Genomic DNA, 19,905 nt, shown 5'->3' with positions numbered 1-19,905 from the left:
AAATGCGTCAGGGCGTGCAGTTGCGTCCACATTTGGATTTTCCCGATGAGAGATGGATGGATATAGTCAGCCAATGATATTATATTTTTTGCATAGAATATTCATCTTTATACAGTCTGTTATGATTTTTTTTGGTCCTACATGTAACCATATTGACGTTATGAAGGTGCAAGGAGCCAATCAGAACTGTAGCCATATATAAGCATTCATAAATATGACTATGATCTATTTCAGTCTTGTTTTCTTACTAAAGGTGAGAAATAAGAGGCATGCTTTGTGAAATACTTGTAAGATTAATCTTGGACCATTAAGTAATCTTAATGAGGGGCTACTAATGGAGTGTTTAACCCATGGAAATAAAATGAGTGTAATACATTTCATTTCTACAGTTTTACCCCTTTCTTCTATGATTTTCAATTATTTGAACATCTCAAACCTCCTTGGGTGAAGCTGAAAATATGCCAACATGACCAGTTGAAATGGACCATATGTCTATCATGACGGTCTGTTTTCTGCTTGAGTGCTCATTTAAGAGCAGGCCTAGATGGAACATGGCATTGACTGTTGCTGTGGAAAAGCAGTAAAACATAAAGCTGCTGGTAAAATGATGTGGTTGCCTATCTTGTTGGCTCAAATGACAGAAAGCCGTGTTTATGTTGGGGCTTGGCAGGATGTAAGCAAAGGTCGGTATTTTGACATTTGTGCCAAAGTTCATCGGCGACTTCTGCCAATAGACCATACTGCCTATAGTAATCTCCTTACAGAGGATGTTCTGCAACAGATCCTAAGCTGCACTCACTGGCTCGATTGTAGGACACATGTGTTCACATGAACACGCACATACACACATACAGTACAGTTTCCAGTTGTCATCCCAAGACAGTTCTTTGCATCCCAGTGTGAGTTGTGGGGCTTAAGATGGAGCTGAACAAAACACTAGAGAGCATTAACTTCTCCAGTAAGAGCGTCTTTGTTGGGTCACCCAGTGGAATCAAGACACTTAATTTAGCTCCTGACAGCAAAAGCAGCGAATGGATATGTGAGCTATATCTTATCCGATTAAGATCCTAATGCCTTTTCCCCTTTTGTAATTATTGTAAAATGGTGAAAGTGGTTCGGTTAGTCATTTTTCATGTTATCTCAACACAGTTACAACAAAGCCGGGGACACATTCTGTACTGGTTGTTGTTTTGCACTCCTAAAATCTGTTGGGATTTGTCGCCCATTTGCCTTAGTGTTAGCTCTTTCCTTTTGTCTCGCTGAAAAGCCTACGTGTTATTACATTTTTTTTCCTCTTCGTATTGCAGTGGCATTACCTCAACTTGAACTCCCTTAAGATTTCCCAAGTGCTCTGAGATAATGCATCTAACGAACGAAGGGGTTACGCTGACATCAATGTAGCGTTTCACCATTAGACACACGATTGCCAGAGTGGCCTACATTTTTCATAAAAGTAGTTTTAATGAGCTCGCATGATTGTGTCTGAGTTCTCATTTTGCTTGTGGCCTTATCACATCTCATCATTAATGAAGACTTGGCCCCTGGCTGAGGCAGGTCAGAGGTGATTTTGGTTGTCTCAGTTTAACCAGAAGGGGAAGATTGCTCAGATAACGTTGCGTGTGTGATGCGTGGGGATGAACGTGCTCCATTGGGAGTGTAATCTACATGACAGGTGCATATGAAGTAAAAAGTGCAACGGGAGGGTGCTGACAACTATGTGTCAGAAGCAAAGACTTAAACTACAAGCTGTAAAAGTAGCAGACAAAGGAACTCAGATCTCCCCCATGAGAAGTTAAAAAAGAAATAGTTTGACATTTTGGGAATTTTTTTATTTGGTTTCTTGCCAAGAGTTAAAACAAGAAAAGCTGTACAAAAACAGTTTGGGTGGCTTTTTTATGGTGGTTATGTGCCGGATTATTTCTTGGCTACTTCCTGGAGTCTCTGTTGGTTGCCTTGGCCAATAAATAATCTGGCATATAACCCTGTAAAACAGGTCGTTTTTTACACTTAAATGTTTGTTTAGAATTAAACAAGTGAGATATAAAGTGTTAATCAGTGAGCTTTAGAGGTGCTGCCAGGCAGATTCTGTTACCTTTTTTCATATTTAGTGTAACATCGTGACAGTGGTATCAATGTTCTCATATAACTCTCAGCAAAAAAGCAATCCTCTCCCAAACTCCATCAACTCTATTTCTGTTCATATCTGGCTATGAATTCATCACATTATTTCCCATATCCATTTAGACATGTATGTAAAATAGGACCTTTCAATTTACAAAACCATCAAACCCAATCAGAGTAAACTTCAGTTATATGGTATGTTGAAATGACAACAAACAATGAGAACAGTGTAATTGAACTGAAGAATTAATAATAATTATTGTTAATGGCAGTCAAAGCTTAATGAATGTTTTAATCAATTCATGTGCACTTCAGTCAATTATAGATATATATGTACATTCTGCAAAAACAGCAGTCAGGCACCACTGACTACAAGTGTTTTCCCCTATTGCACTGACCCTGTTGAGCTGACAATGAGGCTGCGACCCCACCACTATAGAGAGTGTTACTAGAATCAAATGGGCCAGTGAATTGCCAGCCCATCACACATTTATTTCCATTGTGTGGAGCCGAGTAGTAATCCTTGTGCCTTGACCTGTAACATCTGGTGATGGAGTGAAGTGTTCAGTGTGAAGCTGGCAGTGTCGGCCTGCCTCCAATGTTCAGTTGGAGCAGCCGTCACTGCCCACTTCACTTCCAGAGAACTGGGCATCTTCAATGCATCAATGACACCAGCCATCACAAGGGACATGTAGCATGCCAAACCAGTGATTCATTAGGACTCAATTAGCTGGGAGGCATGGGGCGCCCCGCCATATGCCTCGCGGTTCTGCTGCAATCTGTACCAACTCCCTACTACTGTACTCTCAACTGTCTTTGGCACTGTACAGTCTGTACATGTGTGTTTTGCATCAGTGTTGTACAGTTTCAGCACATGGCGACGGTCTGCTCCTTTTCACAGAGCTGTCTTCTTTGTAATATAAAAACAAGTCAGTGGTGGAGATTTAGCAGCTCTGTCTCCAGCCACCCAGCTTCCAAAGTGGAAATGAGTCACAATGACCTTCAGCTCAACTCATGTTGCGCCAGTTGGCTCAGTATGAAATGTTCATCCATCTACTGAAGTATGAGGCTGTGGAGCTCCAGATACCGTAAATCTTAGGAGGTAAGAAAGCCCCCGCTTAATATCGACTTTGCCTCGCTTGCCAAGAGACGGCATGTGCTGCCGACAAGATCTATCCGCCCTCAAATCTAGTTTGTCTTCTTATCTGTGCCAAGGTAAAGGAGCCCCTTGCCTTACCCCATCCTCAGGCCCCCCACCACCTAATCAAACTCTTCCACAACCCAAAATGAATGAAATTAGATTAGAGCAGAGAGCAGTCACAAAGAGATGAAGGGCAATTAACACGCCAAGCTCCAGATATGTGATGTGATGTGATGTGGCGTACATACACTCTTCCCATATGTGTAAGCTGGCATATGACATGTATGTGGTAATGGACATTTACACATTTCTTTAAAGGTCAATATTGCTCATTTGTTATCAAGAATTTTAAGAAAATGGACGTATAAAGAGCGGCAAAGGGCTGTTGACCTCTATGTACACCTCCTTAACCTGCATTGTTATATTAGAAGGTGAAGCATAAACAATACCTAAATAAATAAAACTACAACCACACACCTCCAACCTTAAATATTGCTATAGCTATCCACCAAAAGCATGTCAAGTGCACTTGTATGGTCCATAATAGGATGGCTTCGCTGGTCATCCCAAATCCTATTTTATTGGATAACTGTAATGTCTGTTTGCCACCGAGTGTAGAATAAGTCATCGAAAACACATTAAACAGGAAGCAAAAAAAAAAAAAAATCAAAAATGTGTCATGTAGAGATAATTACCGCGGGGACTTGGGATAAAAACTCACATTAAACTGAAGCTAAAGAAAACTAATTCTGAAACTAAGAATGATAATTATTTTAGCGACCTTTCTGAGCAATCCACAATTTGCAGATGGAATCAATTACTTTTTATATATTAATTTTGAATTTTCAAAAAATATATATGTTACTGCAAAAATGCTGGGTACCTCAATACCCAGCAATATATGTTATTATGGCCAGGGAGAAATCTTTTATCAGCTGATGACAACATGCCTGGCAGACAACAATTTAATTGTTAATATCTGCCTGATACATTATGTAAAGGCTTGATATCCATGGCCTATATTTGACTAAATATATGCATTAACATAGGATTGGTTCATGTTTATATTTTGCCAAAAGCAGCAAAAACGAAAGAAGTCGTGAAGCAAACGATCATCCAAAAAACGTTGTTTTTCAATTTGGGTCAATTTACATTCAGTGTAAATTGTTTTGAGGGTGTGACTTTAAGAAATGAAAAAAAAAAGCAAAGCATGTTTTTGTAAATTAAAAGCGTAACTTTTCAATATTGCCAGGAGCGCGAAAGAGCCAAAGAAAAGAAATCGAGTCAAGCTGGAGCAGCTATGCCCCAGTTGTAGGCACGTGAGCCACCCAACCGCACTCCTCCAGCATTTTCACCGCATTACCCAGAAATGCTACGTTTGTGTGACCCAATTTATCAGCCTCTCCTCCCCATTCATCTGCTCTCACAGATGCACTACACGGGGCTCCATAAGCAGCAGAGCATTCATCACCTCTGAGTAGTGAGGTCCTTCCGGTTTCATCCCGTCGGCCCCTTCTACAACCCTATTCCCCACAGGCGGGACAGCGGCTCCATATCTGGCTGATGATTATAATAGTGTGGCGGGCTGGCTGCAGCAGGCACTACAGCAGCTGAGATGCATTTGTTCGTGTACTGCATGTGTTTGCGTTCTATAAAATGTGTAATCAAATATAAGCTTGGCAGGGTTTGTCTTCCACTGACAGTCCATTTACATATTGTATCTGCCACATATCCTTACTGAAGTGCTTTTTCAACCCCCTGGAGGAAATTGAGAAGTTTAATTCAGCCTAGAGGAGCTATCAGACCCAGTTCTCATGTGATATCATAACACCTGATTCATGTTTTTCTTATTGAGCACAGCACATTCCCCCTGTTTGGATCATTTACTTTACTTTTATTCGTGAGTGATCAAACGTTAAATGACATCGAAAGTTTCTTTAATGAAACTTTTAAAAGACGTGTTTTTATGGTCATTTTGAAGGATGACGTTTGTGGGGTTTCTGAATATTTAGTCTACAGTTATGGATCCCAAAGAAAGAAAGTCCTGTCGGAGTAATGCAAAACGATTTAACAGTACCGCACGCTGCAGCCTCCAAAATAACTATACAGTTAAATCAACACCTCATAAACTTTATGGCGGTAGGATTTATTGCAGGAGTGCATTGTGTTATATTAGACTTCCTTAGTTTTAGCCCTGTGCACCATATAAACTGGCAACTGAGGGTATAATAAATTGGATTAAGCCAGTAGGTTGTCTCCTGGCATCACTTTCATGTGGGCAACATGGGACATGAAGGTGAAGGAAGCCCACATCCGTTATCTTTGACTATTTAATGTATCTTTCAGTTAGTTTAGTGGCATTTGCTAAATTCCAAAAAACATCCTATCAGATCTGACACAATCAGATCTGTAATAAATCTGCAAAATATTCATAAACCGCATTATGTTTAGGCTCTCAGAATTTGAACTTGATTAAAGGAGAATTCTGGTCGATTTCAACTGTTTGTAAATTTGGAGTGCTGTCAGTAGAGTGAAAAACAAAAACAATCGGCTCTGCCTACACCGTGTTATCCTCCTGCTAGAGTTAGCACCCAACTGGCTCAAACAGGGCAGGTTGTAAACATGTTTTTAGCCTCTTAACATGTTCAAAATGTCATTACAAGGGCCTACCCATGTGCAGTGATTCCTTCGGAGTGATCACAGCAAATGTGACTGCAGTAGATGTGACAGAAAGGCATACAAGTTGTATTAATCAAGCCAGTGCACAAACCTTTGTTTATTTCCTGTTTTACGGTGAAGTCAACACTAGTCGAAACACGCCTTTCTGTCACATCTACAGCAGTCACATTCGCTGTGTTCACTTGGATTGAATCACTGCACATGGGTAGGCACCGTTAATGACATTTTGAACATGTTCAGACACTAAAAACACATTTAAAACTTGCCCTGTTGAAGCCTGTTGGGTGCTAACTCTAGCAGGAGGATTTCACGGTCTGATTGGTTTGGATTTTCTCTCCACTGACAGCATTCCACATTTACAAACAACAGAGCTACGTGTTGGAATCAACCCGAATTCTCCTTTAAGGTAAGGGAAATATTGTGAGAAAGTTGTTTATAGCCATGGCCTTTCTCTAACCTTGACCAAAGTGCTTTAGTTTGCTAACACAACTTGTGTGCGATACAAAACCATGACACTTCCCTTAGAAAAACGTTGCCACTGAACATATTCCAGGCAGCCCTCGTAACATAGTCAACAAACAAATTAGTAAATTAAATTTCTAGGAGACAGACCTGCTCATCCACTCGCTCATAACATTTGTTAATTGAGCAGCAACACCTGTTAAATACAACTTGTCTAGAAAATAAATAAATTAAAACAGAAGATATAATAATCCCTGAGCAGGACTGGATTAACCTGGCAGGGGAGCCCAGGGGGGAAAAACCAGCTCCTGTTGAGCATTTAAAATTGTTCAGGAATGTTCACTATTTGCACAATAAAAACTGAAATAATCAAGTCCCTACAACTAGATTTCTACTTCTTTACAAAACAGAGTCTTGAGATTAGGTTATTTCAGTTTATATTGTTGTGCACTGCCCCTCTGCAGTTGCTCGTTTTGACCAAAAAATCCTGCCTGAGTCATCACCTACTCTAAAGGGAGCTGACTCTATTAGATTGACCTTGATGGAAGAAACTGTACAATTCTAGATTTGGTTTGCTAATGCATCATTTTTATCTCTTTGTTTATTAATGTTATTATTAGCCAAAGGGTGGCAGAAGACCATATTTAACTCAGTGACAATCAACTAATGTAGGTAAAATGTAGAATGAATGTTTCAGTATTATTTTTTTCAAAATGTCTGCCCAGACGGAGTAGTTGCAGTTGCTCTAATGTGTAACTATGTATCTTTTTTTAATTAAATGGAGATCTCTGTTGTAGTGGTGCCTGCAGGGAACAAATTCTGTAGTTCGGATGTGAAGCTGCGCTGAGCGACGAGCATCTGGCACACCAACAGCAGTCAACATGACGTCTTCTGAACGAGACCCTTTAGATCGCTTCTCATCAGAGCGTCACAGTTGGAGGCTACCCTTATGTTTGGCTCTAATCAGCCATCAACTGTCATATTCAAAAGGCTTCACTCAGGCTTGTACCGGGCTTCTGCTCGCGGTTCATACAAAACAGCAGAAGCGACAGAGGAAGCCCCGCCTCAGAGAGACAACAGTGACACTGCTTGGGTGTGTTCGCGATCTGTGCGAGATCTTGACCTTGCGATGCCATTGTGAGGAGAGGCAGTCGAATATTCAACTTATCATTAGAAGCATGATTAGATGCCAATGGGCTGTGCCTGGCACGGTTTAATCCTCCAAGTCTCAGGAGTGCGATAACATATGAGATGACAACAGTTTCACACTCAGTTTCACACCTCCCGTGGTTCCATACGTTGCAGCAGCCTAATCACTCATGAGAGATTAATGAGAGACGTGGAGGTGTGGTGGGAAATTCACTAATTACACCCACACATACTGTGTTGTGGTCATGGGAATAGAGAGTGTGTGTGTGTGTGTGTGTGTTTGTGTGTGTGTGTGTGCTTCTTTTAAAGTACAGTTTTATGATATACCTGTTACTTTGCGTTGAGTTACAACAAAGGTACCCTCAAGAGAAAAAAAAGAAAGTACTTTGTGGATATGATGAAATCTACAGTACAGCTGCAAAAACAAATTCACAACACAGCAAAATACCTCTAATTGGGATGTTAACAAGAGTTGCAATTTAATTTATTTGGAGAAAAAAATGATATCTGTGATTTGTAGAGCTCCTGCAGCTGCCTGTAAGAAATTAGTAGAGTCATGAAAGTACACCAAATAACCCATCTGCGTTATCACAGCAAGAAGTGTTACACGTGCTAACTCTTGTTTGTATTTAACATCAGTCACTCCTAAATATTCTCTCAGGCATATATCAGTGTGAAAGGAAATCCAAACCAACTGTGGAGTTTTCATAGGGGAATAAAAGATAGATGGGGGATCATATTCCCTTTAGGATTTTGTAGAGACGACAACAGCTAAAAAAAAGTTTTTCTCAATATTTACTGACTTGCAAATTTGAAATGATGGCAAACAAGTGTGTTAACCGAAGTCCTGTTTATCAAACACCCAGCCAATAGCTACTTACTCTACAGTTTACTGTTGGTGAGTAAATGAGCGGGGCCGTGGTGGCAGCTTTATGCAACTCAATGGAAAGCTGAACAAAAATATAAATCTGGAGAGAAAAAGACCTTCCCCTGCTCTACTAAAAGCCTACACCTTTTATCCAAGGAAAAATACATACCCCTTCAATGTTGTCAAACCCCATCTCTTACCATTTTACAGTCCCTTAGTAGGCTCAGTATGACAACAGCAATTAGGAACTAGAATCTGAAGTTTGACTTTCGTTAGTCCAAAATATGTCACACTTCTTATTCATTTACATAAAGTGAAACTACTCCTCAACATTATGTCTGTGAGGCATTGTCACATCATGACAACATCAGTAAGAGAGTTTGACAGTAAGTAGAAAAACAAAAAGGTTTCCTGTTTTGAAGTGGCTGTCCAGTGCTTTTCTTCGGCTTCATTAATGCAGTCTCCCAGACTGCAGGTAATGTTTTTGTGCTCAGCGGTTTTGATCACGGCAACTTTTATCTCAGCTACACTGGATCTCTGTTGTGTATGATAGTCATATTGTCTTTCCACAGTGCTGCTGAATCCCAATTTGTCTGTTTTAAGACACGATCACAGTCAGGACAACAAACAGAAACAGAAAAACAGTTATTCACAGTCAAGTTTCATAAAGAGGCTGCTTGTGTATCTTAATTATATCCATGACCCATGTGCAAATTAAAGAGGACACCTTTTGGCTATTTATTTAGTTCAGTGGGAACACAGAGGGAGGGAATAAAACCCTAATTGTCTCATTAATTACTCTCTGCATGAAATAATGACCAAACCAAGGTGTCCACAGTTCTTTTGTAACTCACAAAAGAAAGCAGGGGTGGGGGTGGCAGCAAAATAGAACATGCTTCACCCTCTTTTCACAAATAGGCATTACGTTGGAAGAGAGAGAGAGAGAGACAAAGAAAAAGAGGGCAGGGGAGAACAAAGAGGTAAATATGAAAATGAAAGAGTGCAAAAAAGGCTGTGGAGATTAAGAATGATAAATACAGAGCAAATCAAAAAAGAGAGGAAAGAGAGACAGAAGGAAAAAAAGTTGGCTATGAGGTAACATGGTGTCTGTCCAGGCCTGCTGGAGCCGGCCCATCTCTCTCTCCCACCGAACGTGGTAAATAGCCTGTTTTAACACACTGTTCAGACGCTGAGACACAGCACAACAACAAACCAAATCAACAGTGAATTAAAGACTCCTCGGGGAAGCCACAGAGTAACATCAGAGGAGGTGTTTCGGAGAGACACATCAACCAATGAACTATTCTGAGATGAGTCCAGGAGTCTCACGCCAGCTATGTTTCCAGACCCCGCTGTATGCGGTGGGTGGAATTAGATGAATAAATAGAGGAAATGTATCTTGTTTTCATGCTATTGTTTACTGTCACCATAGGGAGATAGTGACACTTTATTAACCTGAATATGTCTGTTATAGAGACAGAAGCAGCCTAAGAAATGCAAACTTTCAAAAATAAACCCCATTAATATTTGCATCTTGAGACCTCTGCTGTGCAAGCGCAAGTATATTTGTTCATTTATGTCATGTCTCAGACTTAAAGACACACACACACACACACACACACACACACACACACACACAACTACTCTCCTCGTTCTCCTTCCATCTAAATTGGGCCCAGTTATCGTGCAGCTGAGCTGGTAAAAAGGATATTGCAGGGGCACTTCAGAGGGCAGTTCCTCACTGCCCTCTGTGTAGCTGTGCCCGGCAATGTTGGAGCCACGCCTAACTGGGTGCACAGCTCCAAGGACTGGACTGACATAGATCTGCAAGGCAAAGCAACTTTATGGCAACACGTATTTAGTTTACCAGCTGTAACTGTTGAACCTGAAGCGATGAGACCTCTCTTTTCCTCAGAAAGTAAATGAGAGTGCTTCAAACGCCGAAACTGAATTTTTTTTGTATGTATTTTCCCCCTCTTCTCTGCTCGCACACTTGACTGTTCCATCGTCAGAGGCCCTCCATCTTGTCAGAATGAGGTGAACTAATGGGCCGTGGCTGAACAGCCTGAGCTCAGAGGCTATCAGTTCCCCCTGGAAGGCCAGGAAGGCAGAGGAGGAGGAGGAGGAGGAGAAGAAAGGAGAGGTCTTCTTTGGCTGCACTATACAGTATCAGCTTTCACATAGATAAATCCTTGCAGAAACCAAAAGGAAGGGTCGTGTTTATAGTGTGATGTCAATACAGAGTTATTTCTTCTGCTTCCACTCTATGTACATTTTATTCAGATCTTTGCTAGCTAAAAGAAAGCTTGGTAATTTATATTTAATGCCATGGAATTTAGTACATAAATGTCCTCCTCAGGATGAATTTAAACTATGTAAAACGTTGGAGAGGTCCTCCAGCATTCCTCAACTTTAATTAAATGCGCGTAATACTTTAGTTTAGCAGGATTTGGTGAAAAACCAATGACATTACCATAAGCCTCAGCTGCACTTAGTGTTTATTGCGAAATATCTACTGTTAGCATGCTAAAACTTTAAAAATAATATGGTGAACCTGGTAAACATTATACCTGCTTACAGCACCATCAGTGTGTTAGCATGTTCATGTTAGCATTTAATTCAATTCACCGCTGTACCTTACAGAGGCAGAGCTGCCAGCGTGGCAGACCCTCAGTCTTGTTACTGACATATATATGTCGCTGTGGCCTCATAGCCCTTCATGACTGTATGTAAGATGATTAACCCACTAATTTATACAGTCAGAAGGGTTGATAGATTGCAGTGTTGCTCCCAAAGATCCATGCCAGTTAACCACGCGCTAGTCAGGAGTCTAATTAGTCCAAAAAAGCAAATTAAGGTTTTCTTATACTCAAGGACTATCTGACACTTGCAAGGCTAAAAAACAACCTTTTTTAGTTAATTGTGAGGCTGTGATAAGAGCTGATGTAGAATAGAATACATGTCCAGCCCCGGGAAAATAAACACAGCAGTACAGATTAAAGGCTTTAGGTATAGAGAGCATATAGCAGAAGTTGGCCGGCCTTCGCTGCCATAGGTGACACAACGTAACACAGCAGGGCTGCTCAGAGGAGCTTTTGCTCGGCCAGGTTGTGACAGTTGTGTCCCACTCCATAAGCCGGGGGGGCGTTTTATAACAAAGATGACCAGCGCAAGGTGCCAAAGCCGGTCTGTCGAACAAACGTTCCACAAGCCCCGGACCATGCCAGCCTTGGCTAGGAAGATACTGAGATGGTCCGGGGGACAGGGGCCTCCCTGCTCCTCAGCAGGCACATGCAAACTGGAGAGCACCGACTGTGCCTTCTGTTGGGACCAAATTGAATGGAGGTGTAATTGGCCGTAGCCGGTGATAGATGGCTGTTCAACCTTTGTTGCTCATCGGTGGCAGGATGCAGGGAGGTATATCTCACAATATGAGGTTGATTGTGCAGTCTATTAAACACCAGTCTCAGGAGGAATAGTGATTTACAAAGAATGCTGGAGCTTAAAAAGAATCTCAAGAATGATCTGATTTGAAAATCAACGCGTGTTCAGTGATTGCCCATTATAGTTCTGAGACAGTAAACCAGACTGATCACAGTTAATGAATCATTTTCATCCATGGGGGCAACTAGGAAGATAGAACTCAATATAATTGGTGTAAATTATAACCCTTTGTCTCTCTGCAACATAAATCTAGATTATAGTTTTATTTAATTGCAACCAAATGATCACATCAAGCAAATTCCTAACTGCATGTACGTGCATTAATTACATAATTATGAAGAACTGAAAGCAAACACTCCACTCTATAGATTATTCATGAAGCAAATTTACAATGTTACTGGTAGAGTGGACATCAACTCGATGTTTATAGGCATCTTTCTGATAAACTGATCAAAAAAAATTCTGATCACATCTCATCCCAACACACTGAAGCTGCATGACAAGATATAGCTACCTGCATGTTGACCAGAGGGTTTGTATTGGCTTTTTGTTAAGGTATATACTGAAAACTCAATGGCTTGCATGATTGATATGCTGAATGTTAAGATAGAGAGAGTTGCCATACATCAGATTTTCTCACAGCATGCCTGTTTTTGTTCAATAATGCGGTTACGGGGTAAAAAGTCTGACGCAAGCAGGAAACAAACATCTCAAGAGATGATTTATGAAATGCAGGCAGACAAAGACAAAGATAGTGCCGGGTTGGTGGAAGGAAATAAAGAAATGCAAGCAGAAATGAAATAGACTTCCCTCAAGAAAGTTTTCCTTTACACTTGAGAGAGGTAGTACTAAAATGAACAAATTAATAAATAAAGGGTGGCTTTTGTCAAGGGCTTTTGACATCCACTAACAGTTCAGAATAGCTAGAGAAACCAGTGATGCTCGTTAACTCTGACCCAAATCATAAGAGACACTGGGAGCTGTTAAAACACAGAGCAGATTGGGGAGTCTGGGTGACCTAGATAGCATTGGTTTTGACAAGCAGCCGTACATCACATTAAATCGCTCTTCCGTCTAACACAATGAGGCATATCTCCGTCGTTGGTAATGAAAATTACATTCTGATAAGGTTCTTTGTGACATGGAAAATACCTCTCCCATCACTGGCACTCCAAGGCTCTTTCTGAGACATACTCATGGGAAGATTGCCCCTTTGCATGGACCTGGGTGACATTATCTGCCTCAAAAGCAAAAGTGAGTGGTGAGACATGGTCTAGACAGCCATGCGCAAGGAGAGCCGGTGGTGATTAGGCTACCGTAATAACCTGTTGTTAAAGCTTTAGTGAGTAATATTAATGGTTGTTCGTTGCATTCAAGCCCATGCCAAATGAGTTGCTACAAAGTTAATTAAGACTATCAGCTCCACACAACTCTCTCTGTTCCTCTGTGGGGCTGTGCTTAGAAGATTGTGTCCTCCGGTGACTTTCCCGCACAGAAGTTTGAGTGAAGATGATGACCTCTTCTGAAGAGTCCATCATGTTTTTATTCCTCAGTTTCCTCCTTGCATACTAGCAACTGTGTGGAGGAAGGGTGGGGGCGCTGAAGGCTGTATGATTTCCGCGCCAACACTTTTACTTAGAATTAGTCATTGGGGAGACAGAAACCTCGCACTATAGCTTTAAAGGAAATTAAATGTGTCTTAACATCTAAGTTCATTTTGGAATAATGGGAGGGTTGAAGGACTTGTCTGCAGGAAAATAATAAGGATATAGAGAGTCTATTTTATGGATCAGTTAAGGAATGCACAGAGCTAACTCTCTATATGTTAAAAAGAAATTGCAAAAAATAATCCACTTTGCGATCAATTACTGACCTCAGCACTCCATACGTTACTCTACGTGACTCCTGCAGCAGTGGATACCTGAAGTGATATGGTAATTTAGCACTGAGAACACCTTTTACTTTGGTGAAACAATAGACATGTGTGGTGTAACAAAAATAGCTTTGAAGACACAGGTGTGTTCTGGATAAATGGAATAACAGTAACATTTAGATTATTCTCCTAAGGTTTGCTTAGGCAACGCTACATGACCAAAACACCAAATTTAGTGATGAGATCAGAAATGCAGGTAGTTTCAGTTTTATGTTCCCATGTTGTCTCTGAGATTTTTTTCTAGCATCTTAATACAGTGGAGGTGAATGGGTATCCATGTTTTACATTAAAAAAAACATTCAACAGCAAAATCTCTATCCAGTTACTGTGGATAATCCACATGCCTCACTGTGATATAAAACGTATAGAAAGTAGTTCTGGTTAAAACTGCTCACATTGAGGTCTGTTGATTTTCCAGAAAAAAAAAGTACAAACTTGAGAGGATATGCGTCTTGCAATTTGGGTGACCCTTTAACAAGTTCCCTTTTTGTCATTTTCAATCAAAATATAATGACTTTAATACATTCAAAATGACACTCAGATCTCAGTCCCATTCTCACCACTCACACAGACTCACAATGTCAAACAGGATAATGTGTGTCCGGTGCTCTATGTGCAGCAGTTTTTTTCAGGCTGGGGTAGGCTGAAGGCCATCTTTCTCCAACAATGGCCCATCACCATGCCAACAGAAGCGGTGCCAGCCGTGGTGCCAGCTTGGCACGGACCCCGTGTTTGCAGTAGATGATTCAAGGGCATTAAAGCACAATGTGGGGGGTTCCAGTTTGTAGACGGCTGTGCCAGAATTTTGAAACAGCCTGTCATTCAACGCTCTCTGCTACTTCCCCTCCTCTCGTGCTGTTGGTCAGAGCTGTGAGCATTAACAATCCATCTTCTGAAAATGTTCACGGCATTCCCAGAAGCACCCGGTGTGCTTTAAGGTTCTAAATTTACTCACAAGCTGTACATAAAACAAAGAGTGTCAAATATTTTGCCACAGGGCACTGAACAGCACGTATTTGCTGCGCTCTCATTAAGGATTGATGATCCAGAAGAGATAATAACATCATAGTTGATTTGTTAAATTGGTGCCTGCCATTTCGTTTTTTAAATTACTGTTTTAATGAGTGATCAAGGAGCATTTATCTTTTTAATTTTCAACCGCTTCCAGCTTAACATAACTGTCATCCCTGTCTCCTCACCTTGCAGTGCTCGGAGCAAGTGACTGTGATGGGCTGTCGGACTGCATCTGAAGTACTCCACCAAAGAATAATATCCGCTCCTGACCTACTCTGAAAAACAATATTTGATTCAATCCATGTTACAGTCTCCCCCGGAGGGAATTACTCCTGAGTAATAGGTGGAACCTCAGAAAAGAGCAACAGTGGACCATGTGATACTTGACCTTCAAAGAGAGAACTCGGGTACACTCCAGAAGATGTCAAATCTGATCTGAGGCTTCTCTCGAGAGGAACACCCAGCTCATAATTCAATCTTTTCATGTGTTGTTCAGCAATACTCAGACATCATGGGCCATCAGTGAAATAGCGTAGATATCAATGCTGGATCTTCATTTATTGAGGAGTACCGGACATCTCATCATGGATTTGAATGAGATTTTCTTCACCAAAGAGCAACTGTAAGAAAGACTGGAGCGTGGGGGAACCGGACACTGGGGGTTGGGAGGATTAGCTAGTGTGCTGCTAACCCATGGTGGATCTGCTGTGAGCAGGATAAGGGACTCAGCAGTGGAGGATGTCAGCGGAGGCCGAGCTCCAGCCGGGTGTCAAAACCAGCCAGCGAAGGGAGTCCAGGAGGATTAAAGGTACGTAAGATGCTTAAAAACAAACTTATCTAATCTCTGCCACAGAAATGCATTAGTATAACAATTCTGTAATTATGTAATGTCGCTTCAAGGAGGAAAACAAAACTTAGTCCTCAAAAGCAGAAGAAGGCAGGTAGAAAAGGGAGTAAGGACAAAATGGTAAAGTGGCAGCTTTGTCATGTTTGGAGGGCCGTGAACTTGACTTCAAGTCATGTTGGGATGGAGTTAAATAATTCTGGACTACATGGAGAGAAGCTTCACTTTTTCAAGCCCACAGAGAGTACCCTGTCTCATCCCAGGTGTCCAGATGTGGTAACAGCTATTCCATGTAGCCCAAAGGGTTTGGTAGCACCATGATTTAGGTGTCATGGACAGGGTAATTCACACCCTGTCGCTGTGATGAACAGCATAAGTGATGTAATAGGACAAGGCATTCTCTGAAACTTCACTGGGAGATTGAAATGGGATTGAATTGGCTGAATGGAGGAAAGAAGAGGAGCTAGAGAGGTAGAAAGAATGAGATACATTGGGAGTGGGAAGGAAGCGAGCAAGAAGAGGATGCTTTCTCGTTTGCCCTCCATCTCTCCATCCTTTTTTTCCTCATTTCTCAATCCATGAATAAAGCCACTTCAGCTAGTCCAGTAAACGAGGCTGTAACGAGGCCGTAGGGCCGGGTCCTCTGTGGCTGTTTCACTGGCCCTGTCATCTTGCTCAGATAAATGACCTGGCTGGAGGAGGGCCCATTGATTTGAGTTAAGTGGAGGGAGGAGAGCAGAGCGCTGGGCTATTATACACGTGGCCATGCGGCTCATTGGAGGAGGCTATCAGCATAGGCTATGAGCCCCTGACTTTACCATGTTAATCACACGTGCTGCAGGGATCATTGTCACAATCATCAATGATGCTATCTAGATCCATATAAATGGAAATGGGGCAACATAAATGCATGCAGACTGTTGTGCAGAAATCTAGCGGTGTTTGTGAGAGGGCTGGGCCCAGTTGAGAGCACTGCTTAGGATCATCTTGTTGGCATGTATTTAGATACAACACTGCTTATCTGCATATGGATTGGATACAACAGAAGAAATTTCAAGATTTGTTTTATGTTTGCCTTTTGCTCAAGTACAACTTACAGGCACATTGGAATACTTGTGCGGATCACTCAGTCAGTAAAAACACACTCATAATAAAAAAACAAAAAAAAAGACACAGCAGATACTTAAGTCCACGTAATAATAAATAACAATAAGTGCAAAAATACAGAAATGCGAAGAACAAACTTGTGCCCATGATCATTGCACAGAAAGATGAGGTAGGTGCGCATGTGTGTGCACGTGTGGTCTCAATGTGTCAGAGTCTGAGTCTGAGGCGTGACAGGGTCCTTCCAACCAGATAGAATGTTCTTGGCCAGCACTCAGATGGCTGCTGGGTAGAAACTGTTTTGAAAGCGCTTTCGATACGCTCTTATGCTCTGTGGTGTCTCAGCACCCGACCAGAGCTTCTCCACCTAAACAGGAAGTTTCATTTTTGTGTTTTAAAGGATAAGGTTTCCATTATTTTATATATTTTCAATTTTTCCAGTTTTAAGGGTCATAAATATGTAATGTTAACTGCTGAATTTCCTTAAACAGCACAGAACTGTAGTTTTTAGCCAACCTTACTCAAACTAGAAGGATGAAGTTCATTTTACAGTGTTGGGCAAGTTATAAGAAAGAAAAGTGGAGTGGACTGACGTCTTGTCGGCAGGGCCTGGCTAGCTGTTTCTCCAGTCTTATTGCTAATCTCAGCTAACACTCTCCAGCCTTTAGCTTTATATTTAACACACACAGAACAAAAGCTTGACGATCAATAAATGACACATGTGGGACATTTCTTTGCCATCCTAGGAAAATCTAATTTCCCCCTGTGGGTTGGTTGCATCACTCTCAAGGTGAAGCTGCAGGGTTTGTAAGAACCCTGGAGGGTGTGTACCACTGTACCACTCGCTAGCTAACCGCTAAAATGAAGATACAATACGGTTTGGCGTTACTGGAAGGCATGTCCCTCATCTTTTGGCGGAGGCTAGCCACCCACACCTCCAGCCGCGGGACCGAGCCAAGTCGTCTTTGACCTGTCTCTTCCCAAATAATGTTGTAACTAGCCTGTTACTGGGATTAGTAACTGGTGTATTATTGTAATCTTTGATCCCTAATGCTATTTGTAAGTGAAAAATGTAATTGCATTATTGTAAATGTTTCCAGTAAGTACGTTATTGCCCAATTCTGTTTTTTGATGTTCACACAGACACATGGACACATCTACTGTTGGTTTTGGTCTTTTTATGGAATCTGTTGATAATAAGGACAATCTAGAATAATTTCATGATATTTTCCTAATCACGTCATGGACATGCTGCTTATTTTGTTTGCTTATTTAGTCGAAATTCACTCAAAAAAACGTTCCAGAGGACAGCAGAACATTTAGGGTGATACTGGAAATACTATCTACATTGTGTTTTGTTTTAGGGATATCAATCCTTTTTAAAAACAGTTTGGAAACATCTAATCTCACAGCAGCAAACTCTGACTGCCATGGTAAAGCCAAAGCTCCCATCTATCCATCAACAGAATTGCTTTACATCTGTGACTTTGCTCTATCTCCATAGCAACTGTTGCTCTCCCACTGTAATCTGTGCCCAAAAATAAGGATTCATTTTTAAAAAGAGAGACAAGGAATAGAGGACAGAAAAACACTGAGAGAGGAGGAGAAGGATTCACCAGCAAACATAGAAAGAGACAGAGGAAGACAAAGGAAATTACATCAGCAGTCCCCTCTCATACTATATGTATGACATTGGAAATATTGCAAGAGGCAAGACAAATAGTTATCATCTCACCCTATTCAAACTCTATTTCCTACATTTGACCAAATCATTGTTGGTACGCTTATCCGACTGCTAATCCCACTGCTTCACCATAAGTGTGATAACAGCATTATTGTGGAGCCCCTATAGCTAAAGAACACATAAATACCTGTGTTTAACTCTACAGCGATGCAATGGTCTGTCCACTGCACTGACCATGTGCCCCTTATTAATTCTGTTACTGCTTTAACGATAAGTCGATAAACCAAAACCTTGCTCTGTTCTTTAATGCCAAAGTTTGGGAGAGGAATTTTGACATCAGTGTTGATGGTGGGAATGTGAGCTGCTGTAAATGTTTGTAAGTGTGTATCTGTGTGTTTTCTGAGGCTTATGGAAGTTATTTTGTGCACATTGGGGAGGCAGATGGCAGGGACAGATTTGCCTTCCTCATACATCCATTCTCTTTACTGCTGCTTAAAGGCATCAGCCCCCTGCGCTGATAGGACATACCAAGTGTTTTCATTTTAGAGACATAAAATTTCCTGTGCAGAGTGCACAAAATAATGATTGACATTGTACACAGTATCGCATGTAGGTGAACACATGACTGAGTAGGCATAGCCATACACTCTCATTATAGCTCAATGCATTGTCTGTAGCCTCGTTGCAGACAGGGATATTGACAAGAGGAAACAGGCAGACACACATACACACTCATAAAGGTTCAAAGGTTAAGCGGCCTCGATGCCCAGATCCCCAACAAAAAGTTTAATGTTGCCAAGTCTTTATGTCTGGAGGGGCACTTCTGACTCTCCATCTGTTGCCATCTGTCCCTTCACTGTCCCCATTCTAGTGTGGCAAGGAGGAGGATGAAACACTGTGATCAGAGACAAACCCTGAAACAGTATGGAGCAGGAGGGACAGTAATTGTTCTCTCCATGGTGCTGGTGCTGGGCCTGTGTGTCAGGTGGGGGATAGTAGCGATTGATTTGAGGCCCCCTGATGTCCAAGTTGTTAAGTGGTTGCTTCGTTTCTGAAGATTTGTCTATTTTATAACATTTAGTAGATTGTTGGAAATGAGGGCAACAGGAAATATTGTAGTGAGAATGATGTAACAAAGGTCCCGGGTTAGATTCTGACCTAGGACGCATGCATCTCTCAGACCACCAGGACTCCCAAATGGCAGGCATGTTGTCCCAAGTGTAGGATACACTTAGACGCAGACTATGCTTTAGGCAGCCTTCTGTCAGACAAATTATGAGCATCAGGCTTATGGGCCAGAAATATTGTGAGGACCATTCAACCTTGGGTAATTGTAAATCCAGAAAGCCAGAGGAATATGTGTCACCCTCTCTCACACACACCTTCTCCCTATCTCTTCTCCTTTCTTACAGTGTGTAACAACATTAAACAGCATGCCTTGCAGCTCTTTAGTTTTCAAATA

The 19,905-nt window shown here is 41.4% G+C and overlaps 1 protein-coding gene across 1 annotated transcript in view; it reads left to right on the top strand.

Moving 5' to 3' along the window:
* LOC117953979 overlaps positions 1–19,905 on the top strand; it is a 50,079-nt gene that overhangs the window by 1,124 nt on the left and 29,050 nt on the right. Inside the window, exon 2 of the mRNA XM_034887407.1 lies at positions 15,004–15,619. Within this exon, the coding sequence (XP_034743298.1) occupies positions 15,550–15,619 (70 nt within the window). The 5' untranslated portion in view covers positions 15,004–15,549. The remainder of the gene's footprint in view (positions 1–15,003; positions 15,620–19,905) is intronic.

The sequence above is a fragment of the Etheostoma cragini genome, chromosome 12 (assembly GCF_013103735.1).
Source record: "Etheostoma cragini isolate CJK2018 chromosome 12, CSU_Ecrag_1.0, whole genome shotgun sequence".
In the NCBI taxonomy this organism is placed as follows: domain Eukaryota; kingdom Metazoa; phylum Chordata; class Actinopteri; order Perciformes; family Percidae; genus Etheostoma; species Etheostoma cragini.
This window is presented reverse-complemented; position numbering and strand designations above follow the sequence as displayed.